Below are 25,819 nucleotides of genomic sequence, written 5' to 3'. Positions count from 1 at the left end.
ACACATAACCTGGTCTGGGGAGCCATTTGATGTTTCCGTCCGTCTACTATGATCTTCTTTTGTCTTCTGGTTTCCACAGAGCCTGGACTCCCCGGCGCCGTGGTGGTCAGCTAGAATACCTGGTAGACTGGGAAGGCTATGGCCAGGAGACGAAGAAACAGTCTTGGGTCCAGTCAGGGATTGACGTTCTTGACCCCACTCTGCTGGAGGCTTTCCATTCTACACATCCGACCGTCTCCTGGTTCCCTAGGAAGAGGTAGACCACCATGACATCGGGGTCCTCGTTCCCTCAGGAGCGGGCCGTGGAGGAGGGGGTACTGTCACGGATTGGCCAGGCTCACTCACTACCCAATCACAGCAGCACACACCCTCACCTGAGTTTTTAAGTACACACACCTGTTCCATTGATCACCCTCATCAAGACTGTTTATAAGCCACATACCTCACATCAACTCCAGTGTCCGGGTCTCATGCTACGAAGTGGACTCTTTATGCTACTAAAGCCAAAGATTGATAACCTTTCCTTCCTTGTGTACTTATCTCCTGTACTCCTCTCAGCATCTGTCTCCTCCCATTGTCCAGTCACATCCAACGGTAGAGGTGTGTGCTATCTACCATCCAACTACCAACCATTCCACGAGCTTCTGTAAGATAAAGAAGCATTATTGCTGACCAATATAATTCTGGGAACCTATCCTTTAACTACCCACTCAACTCCCATTCTCCTTTCTGCCTCTGTTGCCATCAATAAATATACCTGTTGATTCTAATCCTCTGTCTGTGTCTCCTTCCATAACACATTTGACTGGTGAAATGATTTGCAAACCCGCTCCGAAATTTCGATCTGAATCAAAAGATTCACGAACCTGCTCCGATATTCCAATCTGAAATGATCGTTCACAAAACATTATTCAGATCGGAACTTCAGAGCGTGGATTGTGAATCATTTGATACATATCGGGACTTCGGTTTGGGTTGAATCGTTTAATTCAGATCGGATTAATTGACTACAGAGCGTGTATCACAAATCTTTTTTCTCTGATTTTTTTTTTTTGAAGATTAGTGGCAAAAACAATAACTCACTTCAATGTCTGACTTCTATTAAAATTATGTCCATAAGCTTTTTATGAAATTTGAATTAACTCAATCTGTTCTTTACCTCTTCATATTTAGGGAGAGAACTATAGTTTCCAAAGTTGGACATCACTTGTTATAATTTTCAAGGGTGTGGAATTTAGTAGAGATGCTATGACATGTCCCAACTGTCACAGTTCGAAATAGACCCAAAAGCGAAAGATGGTTAATGATTTTATTGAAATAAAAGAGAATAAATGCAACACCAGGCTGTCTGCCGATCACAGGTCATCTTGGTGAACACAGAACAGGAAAACAAAATCCAGACTGAAACCAGGCAGGATGAACGACGCAGGTAAGCGGTCAGGTAGTGCTCCGCAGGTAAAGACAAGTGCAGGCTCCACCAGGCAGTAACGCAGCACAGAGGAATCAGACTTGACGCACTGACAGGACAAGAATCAGTAGCAAATAATACTCAAGCGCCAGTAACGGACATGAACGAACAAACAATAAACCGACAAGAGGGGAAAATAACATGAGGTCTAAATAGCTAGAAAATCAGGGCAAAAGGGAAACAGGTGTGAGAAGAGCAGGAGAGTGAATGCCTGTAAAAATAGGTGCTAAATAGCACTAAAAGTGGTTCCCCTATGATTACGAGCCAACGAACAGCTGTTCAGTGCTATATACTGTAGCACCATTTTTTTTAGAGTGAATATAGTCACTTAATAGCAATGCTGTCCCATATATTTAGCTATTCTAACTGGTGCTTATTTCCCCCGTCGTTGGTATAAGTGGCAGTGGTGATAATAGACTGGAAATGTACAGTTTTATACCATTGTGCTGACAAAGTCAGTTTTTCATTTTTTTCTGTGTGTTTGTGTGCAGTGTCACGATTGGGTTATCTTTTAGTTTTTGTAAGTAATTAGTTCTTGTCCCTGGGTGAAAGACTTTTCCTTTAAATTGTTAATTTTTGGGCCTAACGTTTTCTGTTCGAAAGAAAAATGTGTTAGTTTTAATGATTTTTTTATCTGGTACTGACAAAATTAGCCCTTTGAAGACAAGGGAAAATAAACTGTTGGGGCAAGGAGCAATAAGTGTTGTAGCCCATGTTTTGGGGCTTTTAGCATCTCGATATGAGAGGGGAGTATGCATACTATAAGTGGTAAAGTCATTGACAAAGTTTATAGAATTATGGGGAATAAATGAAGTATTATGTACACTGCATGATGATGAGTTTGTTTTGATGTTTTGAAAGAAAAATGTGATTAAATTAATGTAATTTAATTGTAAAAAAAAAGGTTGAACTAAAATTATACCTTCTCTCTCTCTCTCAGTGTATTTTAATGTAAAAGAACCTCCCCCTCATATGGGGGAAACGTCCTCTTTCTTTCTTTGTTAAAGTCATGTCCATTTTCCTGATGTGTCAGTAGAGCTGCTGTCTGTCAGTGAAGACGCTGAATTGAGACTCGATCTGAGACTCTTCTGCTGGGGATTGAGCTTTTTGAAGCTGGACTTTAGAGAAATGATGCTCATCTTTGGACTGATGCTGCTGCAAACTGCGCATGTGAGTCACTTTCACATCAAACTCATCTCATCAAGCTGAATCAGATCAATCTCTGATGAATATAATAGTTAATTAAGAAGTCTGCACTGAATATATCAGTATAGTTTTTGACCTTCTGCACTGTGTATTAGTGGAATATTATAATATGTCAGAGAAAGTGTTTAAGTCACAGTGAAAAGAGAGACTGTTTAAGACCCATGAAAATCAAGAGGATAGTATAGTCTGTATACAGTCTTTTTAGACCATGGATAACAAGTGATTTTTTTGTACTTCTATATCAGAAAAATGTAAAATAGCATTCACTGACTGATTAAAACATATTACTTTCCCTTTTAAGAACTTTCAAACTAAGCAAATATTATGGTAAACTCTTTGCCGCAGTGCCGTTCTTTTCACACGGTTCATCTTTTCCGCTTTTCTTTCTCTTGCAGATTCTCTGTCCTTGTCTAACTTCTGTTTTTTAAACCTACAAATCCAATCTTTTCTTCTCTCTCACTCTCAAAAATGCTGCATCCCAATCTGCCTAAAAGATGTGTTCTTGCCGTCTAGCATTGTGTAATACAATGACTGCCATGAAGACTTATTTATATAGACTTCAGTATTTTATTTGCTTTATACAGGTTTTTATAGCACAAACTAATTTATTATCTGAAACACATATATTTATATAAATAGATTAGTCTATGTGGAAATTGATTTTTTTTTTTTTTTCCCGTTATTTCTAAGCCTTAACTGGCACAAATAGATCACATCAGGTCATCTGTAAAAATATCTGCTTGTTTTACACTCTTTGGCCAACAGGTGGTATTGTGAGCAAATTAAGCCTAGAGAAAATTAACCCGTTTTTGGTGAACCACTTGGATGAAAAGCTTCAATGCTTCATATAAGGCTTATCTTGCCATCACTACCGTCTTGAAAAAGCTTCGGGAGGTAAAAAATAGCAAGTTAAGAGCTTTATTTAACACCTTTTGTACACACAATAGTTTTTTTGTAAATATACATTTCTCTTCAGTTGTTCCTATGACCAATTTAATTTGCTTCTAATTAAGTGATAAAAAGCAGTTGCAAATGTTTTACAAAATACACATAACAATCTCTGTACCAATAAAATGTGCAAGCAACTAACATTTTACACAAATTATGTGTGATACTTAGTTAAATAAGCTTACAACACAAAAGTTTCCTCTCAACATCTCATGATTTCGGGAACATAAGTTCCTGAACGTGACAAATGATGTGTTATGTTTAGTCTCAAATACAGCTTCAATGCAGGATTGCAATGCAATGTGGATTTATTGTGTGAGAGAAAGTTGATCTATGTCTGCAAACAGACTTCAGTAGAAGATTTTTGTTGAACACAATAGAAGATGAAGGCTTTAGCTAAAGCAGCATTAAAAAGTTAACATATTTTGAAAAACTTACCAAACACGTACATTGAATTTAATACATATAAAAACACAAAAGTGCATCCCATTTCTTCAGGAACTTTATTCTCTGCTGTTTTTACCACACTGCATGTCTTGGAAAACTATGTTATAAATATATGTTATATATGTTATAAATATAAAACACTAACCTGTACACTTTTGCCATTGTATTTTAGTGGCATATAACAGCATTCTAATAGTCTTCATCACACATTAGTTGTCCTGCATCATGTTCATCAGCAGCTGCATCAGTGTAAGATGACGGACAGGACTGGATAGAGCGGGGTGCATTAATTGTGTGAATATTTTTAACACATTATTATTTTCCCATGATTATTGACAGCAATTAGCACATTAATTAAACAGTCTAGTTGCAATATTACATTAAGAGTCTGTAGTGATCTAGTCATAGACTTTTTCTGGTCTGTACAGTTTATATTAGTGGAGTGTTTAAAATGTGAGAGGAAGTGTGTGTTTCTTTCTTCATGTCTGTTGTGCTGAAAGTTTGAGGAAGGATTCATAAAATGATGTCAGTCCATTAAATCTGATGTCAGAAAGATCAAGACATTATTTATAAACAGAGAAATGTCACAGGTTAATGGGAATTGGACAGAAAGTGCCTGACAAAGTCAATTTATGATTTGTCAGAATAATGTAGAAATGCATATAAGTGTTTGCAGACAGTGAAAGCATAATAGTTAAATTTGAATACGATCAACATTTAGACTTGCTTTTTGACTGAGGCCATACAAAAAAAAAAAAAAAAAGCTGATATTACAGTGTCAAAATGAATAACTTTAACAGTTATTTTTTTACTACACACTAAACCGAGTTAAATCTGTCCTGTAATGTGATTATGCTGCTAATTAGTAGAAGTCAGGAGACACACAAATCACAAAAATCTGTTTATGATGAAGATGAGTATTATTGAGATGAACTGAGATCAGATCAAGACTCTGTTTGATGTGTTTCTTCAGCTGAACTTTAATTCTGTGAATGTTTGTGTAATTTGTGTCTGATTTTAATGAATGATGTTTATAGATTTTGGTACATTATATTGTGTGTGTTTTGTTCTTCAGGTCTGGAGTTTAACTGCAGTTTTGATCAGTCTGGTCCATGTAATGCAGCTCTGGGACACAAACTCAATCTGCTGATGGTGATGGATGCTAGTAAATATGACCTGCAGTTAAAAAAGAGAATAAACAACAATACAGCAGATGGTCCAGTTTGTAGAGTAAAGAATGGCAGGATGAGGATGAGTCAGTGTGATCTTTATAATAACAGAACTGAAGTGAAAGTCATTAATGGGATGCTGATAATAAACCGTGTGATCAGAGCAGATTCAGGGAATTACAGATTAAATCTCGAGAGCTCAGACGGCTCAGAAACATCTAGAGAACTTCAAGTGATAGTTGAAGGTACAGAAACTCTCTCAACAGACTCATTACAATCTCATGTTCTCCAAAGATCTCACTCTCATACAAATTAATCAGTTGAATCTCTTTGAAGATTTTTATTCCTGTAGCACACAGTAAACACACTACATACTCCAGTAATAGTATGAGTATGGAAGAACAAGATTCTGTGTTTGTCATGTGACTGTGATGTGTCCCTCCCTCCAGCTCCTGTTGGCTCAGTGGAAGTGTCAATCATCTCCTCCTCCAGTGGGGGGATGAGTGTGTTCAGCTGGACTCTGAATGGAGATCCACTGATGGATGGAAACAGCAGCATTGATCTGGATAAGAGAAGAGATGGAGACATCAGCTGCAGCGTGAAGAACCACGTCAGTCACGCACAGAAGACCATTAGACTCAAACCCTGTCCTAGTGAGATCATGTCTGTTCATCTACAGACATCAACATCATATATCTACATAAAGGGATTGTGTATCTTAAGCTTATCATGAAAATGATTATTATAATATCTAACAAATCAGCTGTCTGGTTTCATTGATGTTATGATTTATCATGATTTCTGTTTGTCATCTTTCCTCTGTATGTTCTCTCTGGTAACAATCTTGATAGGTAATAATATGTTACCTCAGTAAATGAGATAGTCAACAAATATATTGTTTATAATTAAATGTGACAATTCAGAATGCATTATGTGTATTAAAAAGTAGAATATATGTAACACATTTACAAGTGATGAATAGTTTACACTTTAGATTATCGGATGCAGAAAGTGTTATAAATGACTTGTGTACATATACAAATAATTTGTAACAGGTAAGAAAGGTCTGCAAGTGATATGTAACACATTTACAAGTGATGAATAGTTTTCACTTTAGATTAGGGGATGCAGAAAGCTTTGTAAATGATTTATTCCTGTGTTTACACATCATCTATAACAGGTGTTGAACACTTTGTAGTGTGTACTAAGTACTGACTGGTGAGGGTATAGACAGCTGTCTTCTCTGACACACATGGAGTATTTAACTAATTGATGTGAGCTTCAGTGGAAGGTAAAAGCGGTTGAGAGGTTCACTTCATCACTAGATCCACACACTCCACACAGAACACAAGTCTGTGCTGATGAGTGAAAGGATTTAACACAAGCCACTGGAATCACCTGACTAAAGGCCTGTTCACACCGGGACGAATTTCGCGCGCGATATTCGACGACGTTTAACGCCTCGTGACTAAACAAAGGGCGCCAATGTGCGTGTGCACACCGACGCGAAAAACGCCACGCATAAAAGCGTCATTTTTTAAAAAACGCCTCGGGTTCGTTTTTTTGGTTTGACGCGCCGCGTCAAAAACTATACGACCAATGAGAATGGCGCTTTTGCACACTTGTCTGGAGCTTCTGAAGTTACAGTAAAACACAACTTGGGGGCGCTCAAACACAAAACTGTCTTGCTGAGCACACATACGTAACAGCGAAGAAGATATACGCCAAGTAGCGTCTACACTGCCGGGAAGAAATAAGACGAAGAAGATGCAAGGCAAGATTAATGTAGAGTTGCTGGTCTCGTTGGTGTCGGAACACAAAAGAACTATATGACAAACGCGACAGCGATTACAAAAATCTTGATAAAAGAGAACTAGTATTTCTAGTATTTCTGTTTTACATTAAGCGCCATCTAATGTCAGGGAATGAATTTGCATGTTCACTCGGCTCATCGTCAGCGAAAATTTGCTTGGGTGTGAACACAAAAAACGCGTTGAAAAACGCTGGCGAATAACGCGCGCCGATATTCGTCCCGGTGTGTACGGCCCTTAAGGCATAGGAATTATATAAAATGATTTATCCACTTCAAAACAAAATTAATTACTCTTCTTAAAAATAGTGGTTTAGCATACCTGCATGTTTGTGCTTTCGAACACGGACCAGCTTAATTACTCTTCTTAAAATCATTTATGAACATTATCATCATTTATGGCAAAACATCATCAATAAATCATATACTGATCATTAACTAATGATTTATTCATTCATTTTGTGCATGATTAACAATTGTTTATAGAGATAATTATACAAAACACATTTTTGACATAAATACTTCAATGAGTTTTCTAAGCGATAAATAATGGGGTATCAACTAATAACTTATAAACCATCTACTAATGATCAGTTTGATTTATTTCATGATTTAAACTTTTTTAAAGATAACTTAGATTTGTAAATCATTAGCATACCACTCATTAATCATTTATGAACATATAGTCATGTTTTGTAAATGAATCATTCATCATTTTGATTTATTGTGAGTACTTATAAGTGACTTATAACTGAATTAATCACACAGCCTCCTCAAAAACATTACAAAAAAAATGTTAACTTATTACTTATTATTATCATTTATGAATGTATAGTCATGTTTTGTAAATGATTAGTCCATCATTAACTAATAATTTATAAATGACTTATAAACAGAACGTTATTATTGGAAAATTAGTAAAGTGTTAGATACCAGTAATGAAATAAATCTAAGCAGGACAGATGAGAGAAGAGAATGGTAGAAAGTTTGAGAAACAGATTCCTCACAGGTTGGAGATGCTGCTGACCTTTGAGAAAGAGGTCCTAAGTAAAAAAAAAAAAAAAATGGAGTATTGTTTAGTTTAAAAGTAAACAATAAAAACAGAAGTTCACAGTTCACTTTTAATACGAGTAGAAGGAAAATAGCGAATAATTTTTGGATTTACAAAAAAAAAAGTAAAATATCTTTTGGATCAAAATCATTTGGATAAAAGTGGCTAAATTAATAACTGCAAATAAATGTGGAAAGAGAACTGCTGCATATGGAAAATGTAAAGAACTTCTGCATTTGCAAACATTAGTTTGAAAGGTAAAAATAATTTCAAAATTGCAGATGTTTACAGATACTCTAAATAACAATATATGCTTAATAGAGTTTGTGTGTGTGTGTGTGTGTGTGTGTGTGTGTGTGTGTGTGTGTTTGTTTTTGTGACATATCAGGACACAACTTTGTATAATGACATGGGTATGACACAGGTATTACAAGGAGAGGGTGACTTATGAGGACATAACGCATGTCCCCCATTTTTCAAAATGCTTATAAACCATACAGTATTAGTTTTTTGAGAAAGTAAAAATGCACAGAGTTTCCTGTAAGGGGTAGGGTTAGGTGTAGGGTTGGGGTAGGGCGATAGAATATACAGTTCGTACAGTATAAAAACCATTACGCCTATGGGATGTCCCCACTTTTCACAAAAACAAACATGTGTGTGTGTGTGTGTGTGTGTGTTGTTCTTCAGGTCTGGATCGGTTCTGCAGGTTTGATCAGTCTGATCCCTGTTATGCAGCTCTGGAACACAAACTCAATCTGCTGATGGTGCAGGATGCTATTAAATATGACCTGATGCTAATGAAGATAATAAACAACACAGCACATGATCCACTTTGTAGAGTAAAGAATGACAGGATGAGGATGAGTCAGTGTGATCTTTATAATAACATACCTGAAGTGACAGTCATTAATGGGACTGTGATAATAAACCGTGTGATCAGAGCAGATTCAGGGAATTACAGATTAACTCTCGTTCACTCAGACGGCTCAGAAACATCTAGAGATCTTCAGGTGATTGTTGAAGGTACAGAAACTCTCTCATCAGACTCTTTATAATCTCATGTTCTCCAAACATCTCACTCTCATACAAATGAATCACTTGCATCTCTGTGAAGATTTTTATTCCTGTAGCACACAGTAAACACACTGCATACTCCAGTAATAATATGAGTAGTGTGGAAGAACAAGAGTTTGTGTTTGTCATGTGACTGTGATGTGTCCCTCCCTCCAGCTCCTTTTGGCTCAGTGGAAGTGTCAATCATCTGCTCCTCCAGTGGGGTGATGAGGGTGTTCTGCTCCTCTGAGGGGGATCATCTCCTCTACAGCTGGACTCTGAATGGAGATCCACTGATGGATGGAAACAGCAGCATTGATCTGGATGAGAGAATTGATGGAGACATCAGCTGCAGCGTGAAGAACCACGTCAGTCACGCACAGAAGACCATTAGACTCATACCCTGTCCTGGTGAGATCATGTCTGTTCATCTACAGCAGTGGTTCCCAACCATGTTCCTGGAGGCCCCCCAACACTACAGGTTTTCCATGTCTCCTCAATCAAACATGCCTTGTTCAGATCATCAGCTCATTAGTAGAGACCTGAAATGGATGTGTCAGACAAAGGAGAGATGCAAAGTGTGCAGTGTTGGGGGGTCTCCAGGAATGAGGCTGGGAACCACTGATCTACAGATATCTACTACACAGATTGATTGATTGATAGATTGATTAATTGATAGATGTGTTTGTGTTGGTCTGGTGTCTTCAGCTGATGGTTCTGTTGGGTCTGTTAGGAGCTTTTCACATCTACATGAGACACACATCAGGTGAGAGACATTTATCATCATCATAATGGATTTGACATGTAAATATTAAGAGTGTGATGATGATGATGATGATGGTGATGATGATGTGATGTGTTTAGGAAAGAAACAGGAAGATCAGAAAGTGAGGATGAGAAGATTTAGAGAAGGACATGAATACACAGCAGAAGATTCATGAGAGCAGCAGATCTTCTGTATTTTCTGATTTTTAACATGTTTAGACACTTATGTCTATTTTTTATTCATTTGAAAGTGGAGTCAGTTTTAAAATAAAAAGGTATATTTGGCATATGGTTAGTTAAATGAAAATAAAATGCTTTGAAATTAAACTGTATTTCCAGTCAAAAGTCTCAAGTGGTCAAAGTGTCAATTAGGGTTAGGTGTTAAATTCCTGAATTTAGTTAATTGGGTTGTATAATGCAGTTGTAACGAGAATTACTGTGTGGCTACTGAACAGGATTGAGCACTAAAAGATAAATTAAGAACCAAATTTGGCTGCACATCAAACTGCCAAAGTCAAGCTCTCCATAAAACAAACAAATCAAGTTAATAAAAGACAAATGAATAAAAGAACACAGACACTTCATATTTAATGGTTTTATGTGATTTGTTAATTGGATTACACTTTCAATAAATCATTTGGAATTGGTTTGTAAATGGTGTTTTGATGTATGTTTGGTCTGAGTTCTTGTTGCATTTACATCTGACCAGCAGGCATGACCAGCGTGTAGCCTTCCAAAGCAACTGGTTCAAATGATTCGAAAAATTGTTGATCAAATTCAATGTTGTTCAAAACTTTTTAGCAGGACTAGGGTACATTTGATCCAAAAACATCAGGATTCATTGTGGATTTTAGGTACAAAATATTTTACTTACGCTTTACGTGTCTAGTGTGAAACGGGCCTTTTCATTTAACTACATTAAGATTTACAACCCCATGATTACTGCTGTTTTCTTGAAAAAAAAAAACGTAGTTTGTACTGAAATTTACTTCTTACTTGTAGTGATAGTAGAAATAAAGCTTTTTTATTTCTTTTGAATAAACCATTTTGAATATTTGATCCAATCTGATGAGCCCGGTCTCAAGAAAATGCGTATAAATAGTATACCAAATAAAAAAAGAAAATCGTGGTATTGAAACACAAAAATTGACTTTAGCGTGCATACGATATACATGTGTTTGACGATACGCAAACTGAAGTCACTGCATTTGGAAACAAAGATGAAGTTTTCAAGGTGAATGGATACCTTGACTCTAGGGGACAAACAACTAAAAATCAAGTCAGGAATCTTGGTGTGATTCTGGAGACAGACCTTAGTTTCAGTAGTCATGTCAAAGCAGTAACTAAATCAGCATACTATCATCTCAAAAACATTGCAAGAATTAGATGTTTTGTTTCCAGTCAAGACTTAGAGAAACTTGTTCATGCCTTTATCACCAGCAGGGTGGACTACTGTAATGATCTTCTCACCGGCCTTCACAAGAAGACCATTAGACAGCTGCAGCTCATCCAGAACGCTGCTGCCAGAATTCTGACTAGAACCAGAAAATCTGAGCATATCAAACCAGTCCTCAGGTCCTTACACTGGCTTCCAGTTACATTTAGGATTGATTTTAAAGAACTTTTACTCGTTTATAAATCACTCAATGATCTAGGACCAAAATATATTGCAGATATGTTCACTGAATATAAACCTAACAGACCATTCAGATCATTAGGATCGAGTCAGTTAGAAATACCAAGGGTTCACACAAAACAAGGGGAGTCCGCCTTTAGTTATTATGCCGCTAGCAGCTGGGATCAGCTTCCAGAAGAGATCAGATGTGCTAAAATATTAGTCACATTTAAATCTAGACTCAAAACTCATCTGTTTAGCTGTGCATTTATTGAATGAGCACTGTGCGATGTCCGAACTGATTGCACTGTATTTTACGTATTCACTGTTTTCTATGTAAAATCATTTTCTATTTTTAACTGTTTTAAATTCATTTTAAATAAGTCAATTTTTACTACAATTTTTTGTTTTATGTTTTTAAATTGCTTGTTTTATTTTTGTTATTATTTTTCTTCATGATTATTTTACTTTTTTTTATGTAAAGCACTTTGAATTACCATTGTGTACAAAATGTGCTATATAAATAAACTTGCCTTGCCTTGCCTAAACAGACAGAACTTAAGTAGGGTGGCTAACGAGGGACAAACAGGTGAGGATGATTAACTAATAAGGACACAAGGGCAAGTGATCTACACAGGAAGGAAGACGGGAACTGAATAAACCACAACTAAAAGTTCATAATAGTGACAAAAAGGCTGACAAAAACAGCTTATTAATATATTACATATTGTCTTTATGAAAATCTAAAACTGCAGAAACATTTCAATGGAAATTCCCCACCTTGATGATAAAGCATACGCATGTTTTATTTATTCCTGTGGCCTTCTTTGAGACCCCAACCTGTGAATGACCTCAACTTCCTCTTCTCTCACAGAAACTGTGCAGTAGTTTAATAAGTATATTGTTTGCACAGATGAGTGTCATTCGCCTCTTCTGTCAGAGTGAAAAGTGGTTGTGTGACTGAAGCAGCATAACACTCTTCTGCTGGGATTGAGTTCTTCTGGATACTAGACTTTAGAGAAATTATGCTCATATTTGGACAAGTGCTGCTGCTGCTGCAATCTGCTGCATGTGAGTCACTTTCACATCAAACTCATACTGCTGATCAATCTCTCACATAAAAACACTGTAATATTACAATGGGAGTTTGTCTGCAGTGATCTGTTCTCTGGTCTTAACAGTGTGTATCCGTGGCAATTACGGCATGTCAAATAGAAGTGTTTAAATAACAATAAAAGAGAACCTGTTTTAAAGAGCCGTGACATCAAAGTGATAGATTTTATGGTCTTCTTAGAAAAAGTTTAACAGCTGATTTTGTGCACCTTATGAAAATGAACCATGGTTTACCACAAATTAAACCCAAAAAATCATGGTTACTATAGTTAAGCCATGGTAACCACAAATTAACCATTGCTATACTAACTGTAGTTTACAGAGACCAGATGTAGTAAAACTGTGGTTATACAAATGGCAATCAATACGCCAAAAAAAAAAAAAAAAAAAAAACATGGTTACTACACTTTTACTACAATAAAAAATAAAACAAAAGCATTCACCGACTGATAAAAATGCATTAACTTTTAAAGAGTTTGGAAACTAAGCTAACATTTGATGATAATAATGTTGGTTCTATTATTTTTTTTCTTCTGCATTACGTCATTCTGTTACTCTTCTTGTACAGCTCTATCTCTATTTTATCTCTAACTTCCTCTTTTACCTCTCAAAACAACTCTGCTCTTCCCCTTTTCCTCCATGTTCTCAATTTTCTACCACAAGTTTATATCTGTATGCCCCCTATCACTCTACAACATAGGGGAAAACTAGTCATGTTAACCAGTCACCATAAGACATTTATGTAATAAACCCCACATGAATTAGACCTACCAGATAACAGGCACAGGGACCTGATCCGCCCATACACAGCATTGTATTGACTACAATAAAAGCATGAATTACTAACGAAATGCAAGCAAATGTGCACACCATTACAGCCATTAAAACGCATAACGTTACCTGAATGTGGTCGCATATACAGATGCGAGACACACGCCGCCACCAACAATAAGTCAAAGCCACAATATCTGCAGCCACAGAGATAACTACAGTTGCCGCAATCGTCCTGCAAAGCTGCAGAAAACCGACATGTATAGTCCATGTTTTAAAGAGATGCACATAACGATAGTTGTTTCACATACCCAAAATCGTAGCAGCCCTTAGTCCATGAACCGGAAGTGAAACGGGATCCCGGGAAGTGACGCTCGTCTAGGTCACACATGCATGTTGTTTATATACATGTAATCCAACCCCCTCTATTGGTCCCAACAAATAAATAAACTAATGCCTAATGATGAACTTACCGATCTCTACCTGCCACAGAAGCAACATAAATAGCTTATATTTCATTGTATTTTAGTAAATGTTTCTGCAGCTCCAGAGTGATCAGTCACATGATGTTCATGGCTCAGGTGATTGTGTTCAGACCTCAAGGTTCATAAGCAAAGATGGAAAAGTCATTGAGATGAATGACGGAAGGAACTTCTGCACCATTTTGTGTGGTTTTTGATCTGGATCATTATTAGGAACATGTTCATGATGAGAGTGATATTTATGCACATTTCTCTCTCTCTCTCTCTCTCTCTCTCTCTCTCTCTCTGTGTGTGTGTGTGTGTGTGTGTGTGTTTTGTTCTTCAGGTCTGGATCGGTTTTGCTGGTTTGATCAGTCTGATCCCTGTTACGCAGCTCTGGGACACAAACTCAATCTGCCGGTGGTGCTAGGTGCTACTAATTATAAGCTGAAAATAATAAAGATAATAAACAACACAAAAGATGATCCATTTTGTAGATTTCAGCATGGCAGTATGGAGGACACTGAATGTGATCTTTATAATAACAGACCTGAAGTGACCATCATCCGTGGGATGCTGATAATAAACTGCGTGATCAGAGCAGATTCAGGGAAATACAGATTAAATATTTACAGCTCACAGATCATACAGACATTTCAAGGAGATCTTCAAGTGATTGTTGAAGGTACAGAAACTCTCTCATCAGACTCATTACAATCTCATGTTCTCCAAAGATCTCACTCTCATGCAAATTAATCAGTTGAATCTTTGTGAAGGTTGTATGAGTAGTATGAGCAGTGTGGAAGAACAAGATTCTGTGTTTGTTATGTGACTGTGATGTGTCCCTTCCTCCAGCTCCTATTGGCTCAGTGAAAGTGTCAATCATCTGCTCCTCTAGTGGGGTGATGAGGGTGTTCTGCTCCTCTGAGGGGGATCAGATCCTCTACAGCTGGACTCTGAATGGAGATCCACTGATGGATGGAAACAGCAGCATTGATCTGGATAATGGAACTGATGGAGACATCAGCTGCAGCGTGAAGAACCACGTCAGTCACGGACAGAAGACCATTAGACTCAAACCCTGTCCTGGTGAGATTTAATACATGAATGTCTAGATACATATAGAAACCAGAGCAACTAATAATGCAAGTCTCTTAATTGGGCTCTTAATTCTTGAACAGCAGTAGTTCATAACCGGCAGCAAACGTCATAATGATTGATGAGTTTGACCTTTGACATATTAATTATGTCCAGATGTGCACTTTGCCCTTTTAATAATGTCCATATGCGGAACCCCGGCGTGCGTGAAATCCATCCGTCATCCTTTGAGCTCCGCGAGGTGAAATGTGTTGTTTGTTCAGTGACCAAGTGATGAATGAGATCCCTGAAGAATGTGTTTGTAGATCTTATACACACATTCTCATATCTGGACTCATCTGCGGACGCGTCTCTGTGTGTGTGTGGTACGTGACCGAGGTATCAGGTTGCGTTCCAGGGACGCACTTAGATAAATAGACCATGTGCACTTCTGTGGAATATCAGAAAAGAGGTTTGAAATACATAGACATGGACCATTTATACTCACCTAAAACTCCCGAGAAGGATTGGGATGAAGAGATGATGGAAAATCTGACTTTGGCTCCAAGAAAACCCGTACAATGCGAATCTGTATTTGACAAAGTTTCTCCACGAAAATACTGAATTTTTGAGAGACAAATTTTTTCTGATCAGCGGCCGCATATTCGGCTACATATTTCACAAACCATCTTGAACGATAACGCTATACACGTCTGACGAGACCAACGAATTTGTTCACGATCAAGACCCCTGTCTGGTATTTCCTGAAAAAGACTGGCAATTATTTTTCAATCGTATCTGGAAAGATCTGAACGATTGTGGGGAAGAGCCTTTGTACATAGGGGAATGGGACGGCGCTACCCCAGATATCAGGTACAGAGTGATCGGTGATCATGCCCAAAAGACCCCGGACGATTGCGTGTACATATTCTCCTGCGAAGACAAGACAAAGCTTAGCAGTTGTTCTGGGGATGACCAGCAAAAGGAATATCACGAAATGTTCACCCTCCAATTGTTGTTCAAGTGGTGTGATCTCCATTTGCTGAGTGCACTTTTTTCGATTGTAAACAAAATGTTCAAGTGGTGTGACATGCATGATGGATACAACAAAATTAAAACACAGCTTTTTCACCCCGAGACTTCCCCCGGCAGTGTCGGGGTGAAAAAGCTGTCTCAAGTAGCCTCTTTACGAAGCGATTACGTTCCTTTCAACCTAGTTGTTCCTGATGATAATGCTATCGATTATATTACGACAGACGAACACCACACACCCGACCTGCACAAAGAATGCTTGGATAAATTCTGCACGGAGCTTGAATATCGCAACCTGAGCTATCTAAAGGACCTGTGCACTACCTCCTCGCACACAGGGTTCGATACCACAGACGGCTGCTTCAGTGGCACTGGGTTCAAAATAATAAAAGCCACGATCGTTCTGCTGCTACAGCGCATTATTGACAACAAACTGAGGGAAGAGTGTGAGGGTTGCGCAACGGGCCATCCGAGTCAGCTGCAACATTCCTGTCTTTTTGAGCATGCGGCATACTGTTTCGACTCACGTTTCGATGAGCTGTCCCGCAAACACTTCAAACCCGATCTTCAGACTATTATAGACTTCACTCTACGCCGCTGTGGTTTAATGACCAACAACATTCTGAGGATTCAAGGAACTACCGGTGCTATCCTGCATGAATTAAGAGATGAACCATTCATCGTCGCAAAACTGCAAGGAATCAGGGAGAAGCTCCTGGACGAATCCTACAAGAAAGTCGTTTACGACACCGTAGATCTCTGGCAAAGCAGTGTGTCTCCCCCTGGACTGTGACAGCGACAACATGGGGAGTGTGTGTAGCTTGAAGAATTTTTTCAGAGACGTTGTTTTTATCCCCCGTTATAAAGAACAGATGATCGAAATGATACTTACGGCTATCGAACATGCGCATGATCCCGAGAAAGATTACGAGGGAGAGACGAGACGTATAAAGAATCTCAAGAAACAAATGGATGTTATGAGAAGAGTTAACGATACATGGGATACGTTGACCGACATGTGCATTAACAGAGGTGATCCACCGACTGTAATGCTCAGAAAAATTCTAGATGAGATATCCGCAGCTGGCCAAGGAATAGGAGTTAGCGAGGTGCTATGTATGTGTACATATGTAACTGACGTATGTGTGAAGTTTGTTTCAAAAAAATTAGTCAAACAAGGTCAGCGAAATGGTTGAAATTCTGGTCGACTACGTACTAGGTCGGGGGTATATGTCCTGTGTAAATTGTCTTTACTGGTTAGACAGTCTGTAACATCATTCTATCAGTTTTATTATTATTATTACTTCCATTATGCATTATGTAACCATTTTTGAATTGTATTCTAGTCATTGTGTATCCTATTTTTGAATTTTATTCTCGTCATTGTGTATTCAAGTTTTGAAATTTATTCTTGTCACTATTTCTTTATTATTTTTTAATAAAAACCCGAAACGACGCACTTGTACTTGTTACTCTTTTGTAGAGGTTCGAAACGTCGACATGTCCGAGCTCATGAAAAAGGTCTATTACACTCCAGCTAACCCCGGCTCTTTAGGAGGTAAAAAACGGTTAAAAGATGCGGTGTTAAAGGATACAGGAGTCCGTCTGAGTGATAAGTAGGTCTCAGACTGGCTGGCTGGGGAGGATGCGTACACATTACACAGAACAGCGCCTATAAACTACAAACGTAATAAAGTTGTGGTGTATGGTATGGATATGCAGTTCCAAGCGGATCTAGTCGACATGTCGGCATACTCCAAGGAAAATGATAATAATAAATATCTGTTGTCCTGTATCGACATCTTTAGTAAGTACGCCTGGGCTCAAGCATTGAAGAATAAGAGCGGCGTCGAAGTTACTAAAGCATTCAAATCTATACTCGAAGAAGGACGCGTTCCAAAGAAATTGCAGACAGACCGTGGAACAGAATTTTTTAACATGCATTTTCAAGATTTATTGAAAAAGCACAACGTTCATCATTTTGCTACGGCTACTGATTTGAAGGCCAGTGCTGTGGAACGATTTAATAGAATGTTAAAAAGTCGTATGTGGAGATTTTTATCAGCCACAAATTCACAGAGATACATAGATGTTTTGCAAGATATTATGCAAGGGTACAACACCAGTTACCATAGAAGTATTAAGATGAGACCGACGGACGTCGGCAAAGAAAATGAAGGTACCGTATTTCAAAACCTGTACGGCAGTATGAAGAAGAGCAAACATGTACTATTTAAATATAAAGTAGGGGATGTGGTCAGGATTTCTAAAGTGCGAGGACCATTCGCCAAGGGTTATAAACAGAACTACACCGATGAATCTCAGTGTGTATCCCTCGTGATCCCCCGGTATATAGACTCTCTGATTATGATGGAGACGTTATCGATGGGGTGTTTTATGAAGAAGAGTTACAAAAAATAATCGTGAGCAAAAACAAAGCGTTTAAGGTGGAAAAGATTTTAGGGGAGAAAAAACAGGGGCGATCTACATTAGTTTTAGTGAAATGGCTAGGATGGCCATCGAAATTGAATAGCTATATATACAAGAAAACATTGGTAGACTTACAAAAGCCTTAAAATGTACAAGCCTTTACCGAAAGAGATCATTTGAGTAAAGGTCTACCATGGATGATCGTGGTTTCTACGTCACGTTGCCGTGCAATGCGTCTTTGTCGGTTTATCCTGAAAATCGTATATCTAGTTATACGACCAGGTTGGCGAAAACTATAGACCTGAAAGGAGAGTGGCAAGTAGGACTCGTTGAAATTGAATATCCTAGAAACTGGTACACCTTTCAGGACGACGAGGGGTATTTCAACCTACACACTGCCCCACCCCCACCCCAGATACATGCTAATAAACCCGGCGAAGCTGTATTTAAAGTGATATCAGGGCTTTACGTATCCAGGAAGTTCCACATAAACGGAGGGTACTATGAGAACGTCCGTGCCGTGGTCCGTAAGATAAATGAGATTATAGCCCCAACTGCAGTATTGGCTTTCGATCAGCTAATAAACAAAGTTCAAATGGTTGCAAAACCTAATGTTTGGATAAGCTTCTACGAGAAACTCGCTGCTATTTTAGGTACGAAACCTGAGGAAGCTTTAGGACGTTCAGCCTACCATGAAAACGCCGATTTTACAAAGAGCATTATTACAGACCCACCTCATCAGGCCGATATCAACAGGGGATTCTATACGATGTACGTTTATACCGACATTATCGAATACCAGTCAGTGGGTGATTCGTATGTGCCCCTTTTAAGATGCGTACATATAACCGGTGAAAAGAATGATATCGTCAGTGTTAGATACGACAAGTCCCATTATGCATCGGTCAACAAGTCTCATATCACGGACATCACTGTAGAATTAAAGGACGACCAAAACCGCGAAATACCGTTCTCTTACGGAAAAGTCATCGTAAAACTACACTTTAGACCCGCAAAACAAAAATAAAAAAAATGTCTCTTTACAACACCCAGGGGATGAATGTCGCTGATTACATTGACTATTATCGAAACCAAGCCAAATCGTTCTCTACGACCTGTTTAATGTTCTCGCGAGCGGTTCCGGATTTCAACATCTCCAGTTGGTTCTTGGGGACGAGATATATCTTCTTGGCATATTCCATGCTCAACCCTGTCTAGACGATATTAAACTGGAAATAAAGGGTACAGCAACGCTTAGGAGCGGTAAAAGAAAACCTCCGTTCTGATTAAAAACTTGTTTCTTGGCGGTTATACCGATTTTCTTATTGGCAAGAAATTTAATTTCCGATTTTCTTTTTTTAATTTTTGGTACTGCTGTCGGCTGATAGGAATTGTACCGTAAAGGATGTTTAGTGCTACTTCACAGAGTGCTAAAATGAGCTCGTCGGACGATGACTGTAAAATAAGACGACGCTGTTTATGAGTAGCTTTATGTAGCATCTTTAGAAGAGGTAAATGCTTACAAAGCTTGGCAGACATGATGAATGATCAGATTCTTCTTTTTTTTCTGGAGGTAGACCACTTGGCGATCGGAAAGCAATCCCGTTCTGAGCCGATATTGTTCCAGCGTTTTTGCTTTATAGTCTATCATAAGGTAACCGTAAGGCTGACTCGTAGCATCTTGATAACACTCCATAAAGTATTTTGCATTGGTCAGATACATCTGCTTCGCTAATACCATCACCTGATTAGCATCCCATGGATTTTTAAACAAAATTAAATAATTTGTGTTCAAGCTGATGGTTCTACTTGATTTACCTTGAGCGAATAAATTTTGCACTATATAAATAGCGCTAAGATTACAGTGATGTACAAACTGTGTGAAAACTTTTTCAACCTGACCATTTCCGCTAGCTTCACTCATCATATCGTCCAAAATCAGAAGATTAGCTTTGTTAGGTGGTAATAAATGATCATCTTTCAGAGACGTTGGTATTCCTTGAACAAATTTAATGTTATACAATTTAAGCAGGTCATCATACAGAGGCTGCCAGCAGTTGTAAATATAAACAATGTTTTCAATTTTTTTAGAAATCATATTTAGACCATTTTCCATCAGTCGTTTTACAAAATAGGTCTTGCCGCTATTGGATGGACCACTGATCACGCATGAGAACGGATGGATGAGTCTAAAGTCAAACTCAGAAGCATCCCGAACCCCTCTATGTGCCATATAATCAGTAGCCATAAGGGAGGGTGTTGAAATCGGATAAAAGCCTGCGCTTATTATACACCACTTTGAACCTTTTCTCGACTGACTTGTTGTGCAGTGTGAGGTGCTCTTTATCTCTCTCAAAATTTTTTACAGTGTGCGCCAAGATGTATTGTGTATTGTCGTGAGACGTCACATAGCCGTTAACCAGACCAATCAGGGAGTCTAAGTGGATAGCTTGGGAATTTCTAGCGTTCAGCGTTATACGCTTAGCTTTCATGCACACTTTTCCTTTGGCAGTACGATAGCCGTACGATTTCGGACTGCTAGAACAGAACTATAAAACTCGGTCACATCATCTGAGACGAACGTAAAATATTTCAGGGTATCGGTTTTACCAAAAACGATACTGGTGAATTCTTCAGGGTCTTTCACAAGGATGGTTTGTGCTAAATCTTCTCTCATAGAGAATCTCCCCCATAAACTATTAAGCAATAGCTTATTTATAGACCTCTGAGCGGGGTTGTTACTGATCTTTTCGGGGTCTAGTTGAATTCCCTCTTTTTTATAATATTTGTTGATGTAAGACGCTTTGTCAGCATCCGTGATCAAGTTGGATGGATAGCCGGATGCTTGCTGTTTCAAACGCAAAAACTTTTTTACGTAATCGCAAAACAGCATATCCGTCCTTTGCCGGAAATGCCAAACCTCATCGACCTTGGCCACAACGTAGCCCCTCTCGATTGCTTTTAGAAGTTCTATACTGACCCAACACCCCGAGAGAGCCCTTTCCTCATCCATGTGGTTACAGCTTGATGTCTGGTTTTCGGTCTGAGCGCAGGTCCGGCATAAAGGGAACATGAGTTTTCCTCTGCATCTGTAAGGCAGGGGCGGGTGTAGTAATTTGTGCAGGGGGTACACGGTAGCCTTAATAAGCCCGTAATAATTTTCAATCGGTTCAAAATCATTATAAATGATTTCAGGGTGACCGATTGGATAGCTTTTCCTAGCTTGACAGAAGGGGTATAAGCTGGTAAAATCGACAACTTATTTTCTCCCCTTCGGTCGTTTTGTGATAGAGTTTGTAAGCATTCGTGCACCTGCCAAAAAGGGCATCTCGAGGCTTCAGCCTCTCGGGAGCCGAATAATTACTCATAAACGCCATCACCGAGGGCTCAGTCTGTTTCATTTTATTCCATTCACACTCCCAAAGGGTCTCTATTTTCAAGCCGTACGCGTTTTGCAGAATCTTAACCTTGTCGTCAGCCCTTCTTCTGAGAATGCTGAAAGGCACGCCTGACAAGGGGTGGGTATTATGGGGTTCAAAGCGGCATTCGTGCCCATGGAATAAACTACCATTGAATTCTAGCCCGTACCTCACCCCTTCCTGTTCGAAGTAACCGTCTAAAAAGTAACGGCCGATCTCCACTTCACCTCGATTTAATGCGTGGTGAATGTCTACGTTTCGGGTCTGTTTCACATACTCTAGCCATTCGATCGATGCATTAGAGTAAGTCTTGCTGCGTTGGACATACATGTTATTATGCGTTCTGGGCCAGTGTGTCTCTTTCGAGGTAATGCGTTTTGAAGACTCCCATACAACAGCTTGCAAGAGTGGTAAAGGTGAATGGATCGAGCTCGGTACAGTCTATGAACGCATCTCTGTATTTCATGCATGCTTCACGTAATAAGACGACGTTGTTCACGCCGTATGCGTACAACTCCTTCCTGAAACGAAAGAATTTACCCGCGACTGTGCTATACCACTCGTCGAACTTTGCCTGGTCTTTATCTGACATGTTCTCATACCCGTAAAACTTTTTGTCAGGGTAGGGACCCACATAGTTCTCATTTTCCCTCCTATTGAAATGATGAGGGAAGTATCCTTTTTCAGCAGTGGTAAGGTTTAGAGCTGCAGGCATCTTAGACAGAGCCATTGGGATAAAACTATAACTGTGTTTTTATTTGTTGGGGGAAGTTTCGTTGTGCATGAAGATTAATTTACACCCTTGCATGATGATATTGAGAGTAAGACCCGCTTTGCGAAAATACTCGAGGATTAGAAAAGAGTCAAATCTGGAGGCGTAATGGGCTATGAAACTGTAGCCTTTGTATCGGGGCTGTCTGAAGAGGTTAATCAGCTGTTCCACACAGCTGGTACCTTCGGACACAAATCGTTCGTTGTCAAAGCTGATAGCACAAACGAAATTGAGTTTGGGATTTATAAGTAATATAATTTTTGCTTGTTTCTTTGTTCTTTTGGGTGCTGTGTGTGTATGTAGTGTACATCTTGGTCATGCAGTTCTGCTCCACAATCGCTGCAGCGTAAGGGAGCACATTTGTGACAATCGACGGGTCCTATAATTTTGTACCATCTGTTAAATAGTTTGCAATATTTTATAACATTGCAAGGGGCGTTCTCTTTGCCGGGGGGTTGTCTTCTTGTGCATGTCGTAACAGTGCTTCGAATTACAAAAGCGTAGACGACAGTGAACAGTTCTCTTAGGGTATTTGTAACAATCTTGGTCAAAACAAACGTTACAGACATGTTTACAATGTTGATCTTGGATTTTTGAGTACCCTTTATAGCAGAATTGGCACACGTAGTTAGCACCGATGAAAGCCGTCAGATTCAGAATCATGTAGTAATGCTCATCATGTAAATAAAGAAACACGGTTTTAGGATGAATTTCGGTATTATTTTTGAACGTTTCTAAAGTTCCTGCACTCGTTCTGTAAAATACTACAATTTTGATGTCTAGCAGATTTTCAAACTTAACTATATCATGAAGACCGATCTTGTCTTGGATTGAAAATCCGGCGTTGTTGTGAATGACTGCCGCCCGACTTTCTAATTCACTCTCGGGTAGTTGTGGCTTGAGAAAACGGGATAGACAGATATAAATGCACAATTTATTATCTTTATTTATAGGTGTGAATAAACTCAGCTTTTTCCGTTTAATCACCTGTTGAATAGGTATGTCTGTGAGTTTACGCCTCTTACCCCCTCCTCCATGTCTGTTCATTGCTACATTGACTTCGATCTCGACCGAGTCGTCGGACAATAACTGATCGTCGCTCTGTAAAAATTTTTCAATTTGTTCGGTAAGAAGATTAACGTCGTAATCATTACCAGATGTTAAAACGGCATTAACAGGCGATTTCAAGCTTTCACCATTCATCGTTAAATTAATCACACTAGAGTCCCCACCGATAGTTCTAGCAAACAATGCTATCTCCTCAATTTTTTCGTGTAATAATTCGTGATACGCAGCTAAATCTGTAGACCTTATTTCACGCATATTCATAGTCCTTCGCAATTCCATGCTGTTAAGTCGAGGCCTAGGTGTTACATGATATCCATTTACGAACCCTCCGTGACGAATCAGCGAGTCAACAGTATACACAAATCAGTGTTAGGAGTTTGTTCTATTTCCGATTCTAATCGTTGCAAATCATGAACATTTTCGGGGTGACCACTATTAAATATAATTTCTGTAAAATTTGGATGCTGATCTATCAATCGCTGTAATATATCACACAAGTTATGGGGTGCCTCTGTGTGCATTTCGATAGTGTTCTGTAGCAGGTCTACGAGAGATTGGTCTGAATGACAGCTATGAACACCCCCAACGTCCATTGTAATATATATATATATATATATATATGTAGTTACAATAGGGAGAATATTGGTAAAAAGATGGTGATCCTATTGTGACATACAAATCAAAATGGCTTTGTCACTCAAAAGACTACAAACAAGATGGTCGCCTCATACAAGAAGACTACAAGCAAAATGCAGATGTAAAAGAAATCACAATACAAACAAAAATAAGAAGCATTCAAAAATGTAAAAGCCCCAGAACGTAATCAGATCGAAACAGTATTCGTATAGAAAGATTACAAAAGCATTCAAAAGTGTGAAGGCGTAGAGCATAAACAGACCTACAAAGTATTCACATCGAAAAAAAAAAAAAAACATTCAAAATACTACAGGCAAGAGACTACAAATTAGGTGGTCACCTCGTACAAGAAGATTACAAGCAAAATGCAGATATAAAAGAAATCACAAAACATGCAAAAATAAAAAGCATTCAAAAATGTAAAAGCACAGAACGTAAACAGATCGAAAACAGTATTCGTATAGAAAAATTAGGTGGTCACCTCGTACAAGCAGATTACAAGCAAAATGCAGATATAAAAGAAATCACAATACATACAAAAATAAGCATTCAAAAATGTAAAAGCACAGATCGTCACAGTATTCATAAAGAAGAATTACAAAAACATTCAATAGTGTGAAGGCACAGAGCATAAACAGAACTACAGAAATTATATTGGTTATAAAACTAATTACATAAGCGTCATCTATCGCTGTTGAAGACGTCCATTAATCGCACAAAGCAATTGAACGATCAGTGTTCTCTCTCTTAGCTGTGATTGTAGTACCTCATGAACCGTTGTGTAATTTTCAGACATTTGTGTTTGTATGCATCGCAGATAATAATAATAAATAATAATAATACATTTTATTTATAAAGCACTTTACATTTTAAAGAAAATCTCAAAGTGCTACAATAAAAGCAGAAAAAAAAAAAAAAAAAAAAAAAACAATCTAAGAATTAAGTTAAAAATCAACTGCCAACTAAAACTAACTAAATTAAACATGAAGACATTTTTAAACATTGAAAAACTTTTTAAAAAGATACGTTTTTAAGTCCTTTTTAAAACCATTTGTCGTTTGTGGAGCCCCTCAAGTGTTCAGGAAGAGCATTCCAGAGCCGAGGGGGCCGCGGCACAGAAGGCTCTGTCCCCAATTGTACGGGACTTAGTCTTAGGGGGACGGAGCCGGTGGGTATTTGTGGAGCGGAGGGAACGTGCTGAAGTCTGTGGAGTTAGGAGTTCTTGAAGGTAACTGGGGGCATTGCCGTGGATGCACTGATGTGTGAGAAGGGAGACTTTATACTCAATCCGGGCAGAAATGGGAAGCCAATGCAAAGATCGAAGAATTGGTGTGATGTGTTCATATTTACGCACTCTCATCAGGATCCCAGCGGCACTGTTTTGTATGTGCTGGAGTTTTCTGGATGCTCTTGCTAGGAATCCCGATGAGAAGAGCGTTACAATAGTCCAATCTTGAGGAGACAAAGACGTGAATGAGTTTCTCAGCATCATGTAGGGTAAGTGTGGG

The 25,819-nt window shown here is 38.6% G+C and overlaps 1 protein-coding gene across 7 annotated transcripts in view; it reads left to right on the top strand.

The window, feature by feature from the left end:
- LOC109048099 overlaps positions 1–25,819 on the top strand; it is a 77,819-nt gene that overhangs the window by 5,994 nt on the left and 46,006 nt on the right. For 2 of the 7 annotated variants that reach the window (XM_042738757.1, XM_042738754.1), the window contains exons 2-6: positions 5,145–5,483; positions 5,688–5,891; positions 8,787–9,122; positions 14,224–14,562; positions 14,733–14,966. In XM_042738757.1, the coding sequence (XP_042594691.1) occupies positions 5,219–5,483; positions 5,688–5,891; positions 8,787–9,122; positions 14,224–14,562; positions 14,733–14,966 (1,378 nt within the window). In that variant the 5' untranslated portion in view covers positions 5,145–5,218. Of the gene's footprint in view, positions 1–2,562; positions 2,639–5,144; positions 5,484–5,687; positions 5,892–8,786; positions 9,123–9,329; positions 9,564–14,223; positions 14,563–14,732; positions 14,967–25,819 lie in introns of those variants that run through there. The other 5 variants (XM_042738761.1, XM_042738760.1, XM_042738756.1 and 2 more) reach the window with 4 other exon arrangements.

The sequence above is a fragment of the Cyprinus carpio genome, chromosome B14 (assembly GCF_018340385.1).
Source record: "Cyprinus carpio isolate SPL01 chromosome B14, ASM1834038v1, whole genome shotgun sequence".
NCBI lineage: Eukaryota > Metazoa > Chordata > Actinopteri > Cypriniformes > Cyprinidae > Cyprinus > Cyprinus carpio.
The sequence above is the reverse complement of the archived record's forward strand: the minus strand, read 5'-3'. Positions and strand labels throughout refer to the sequence as shown.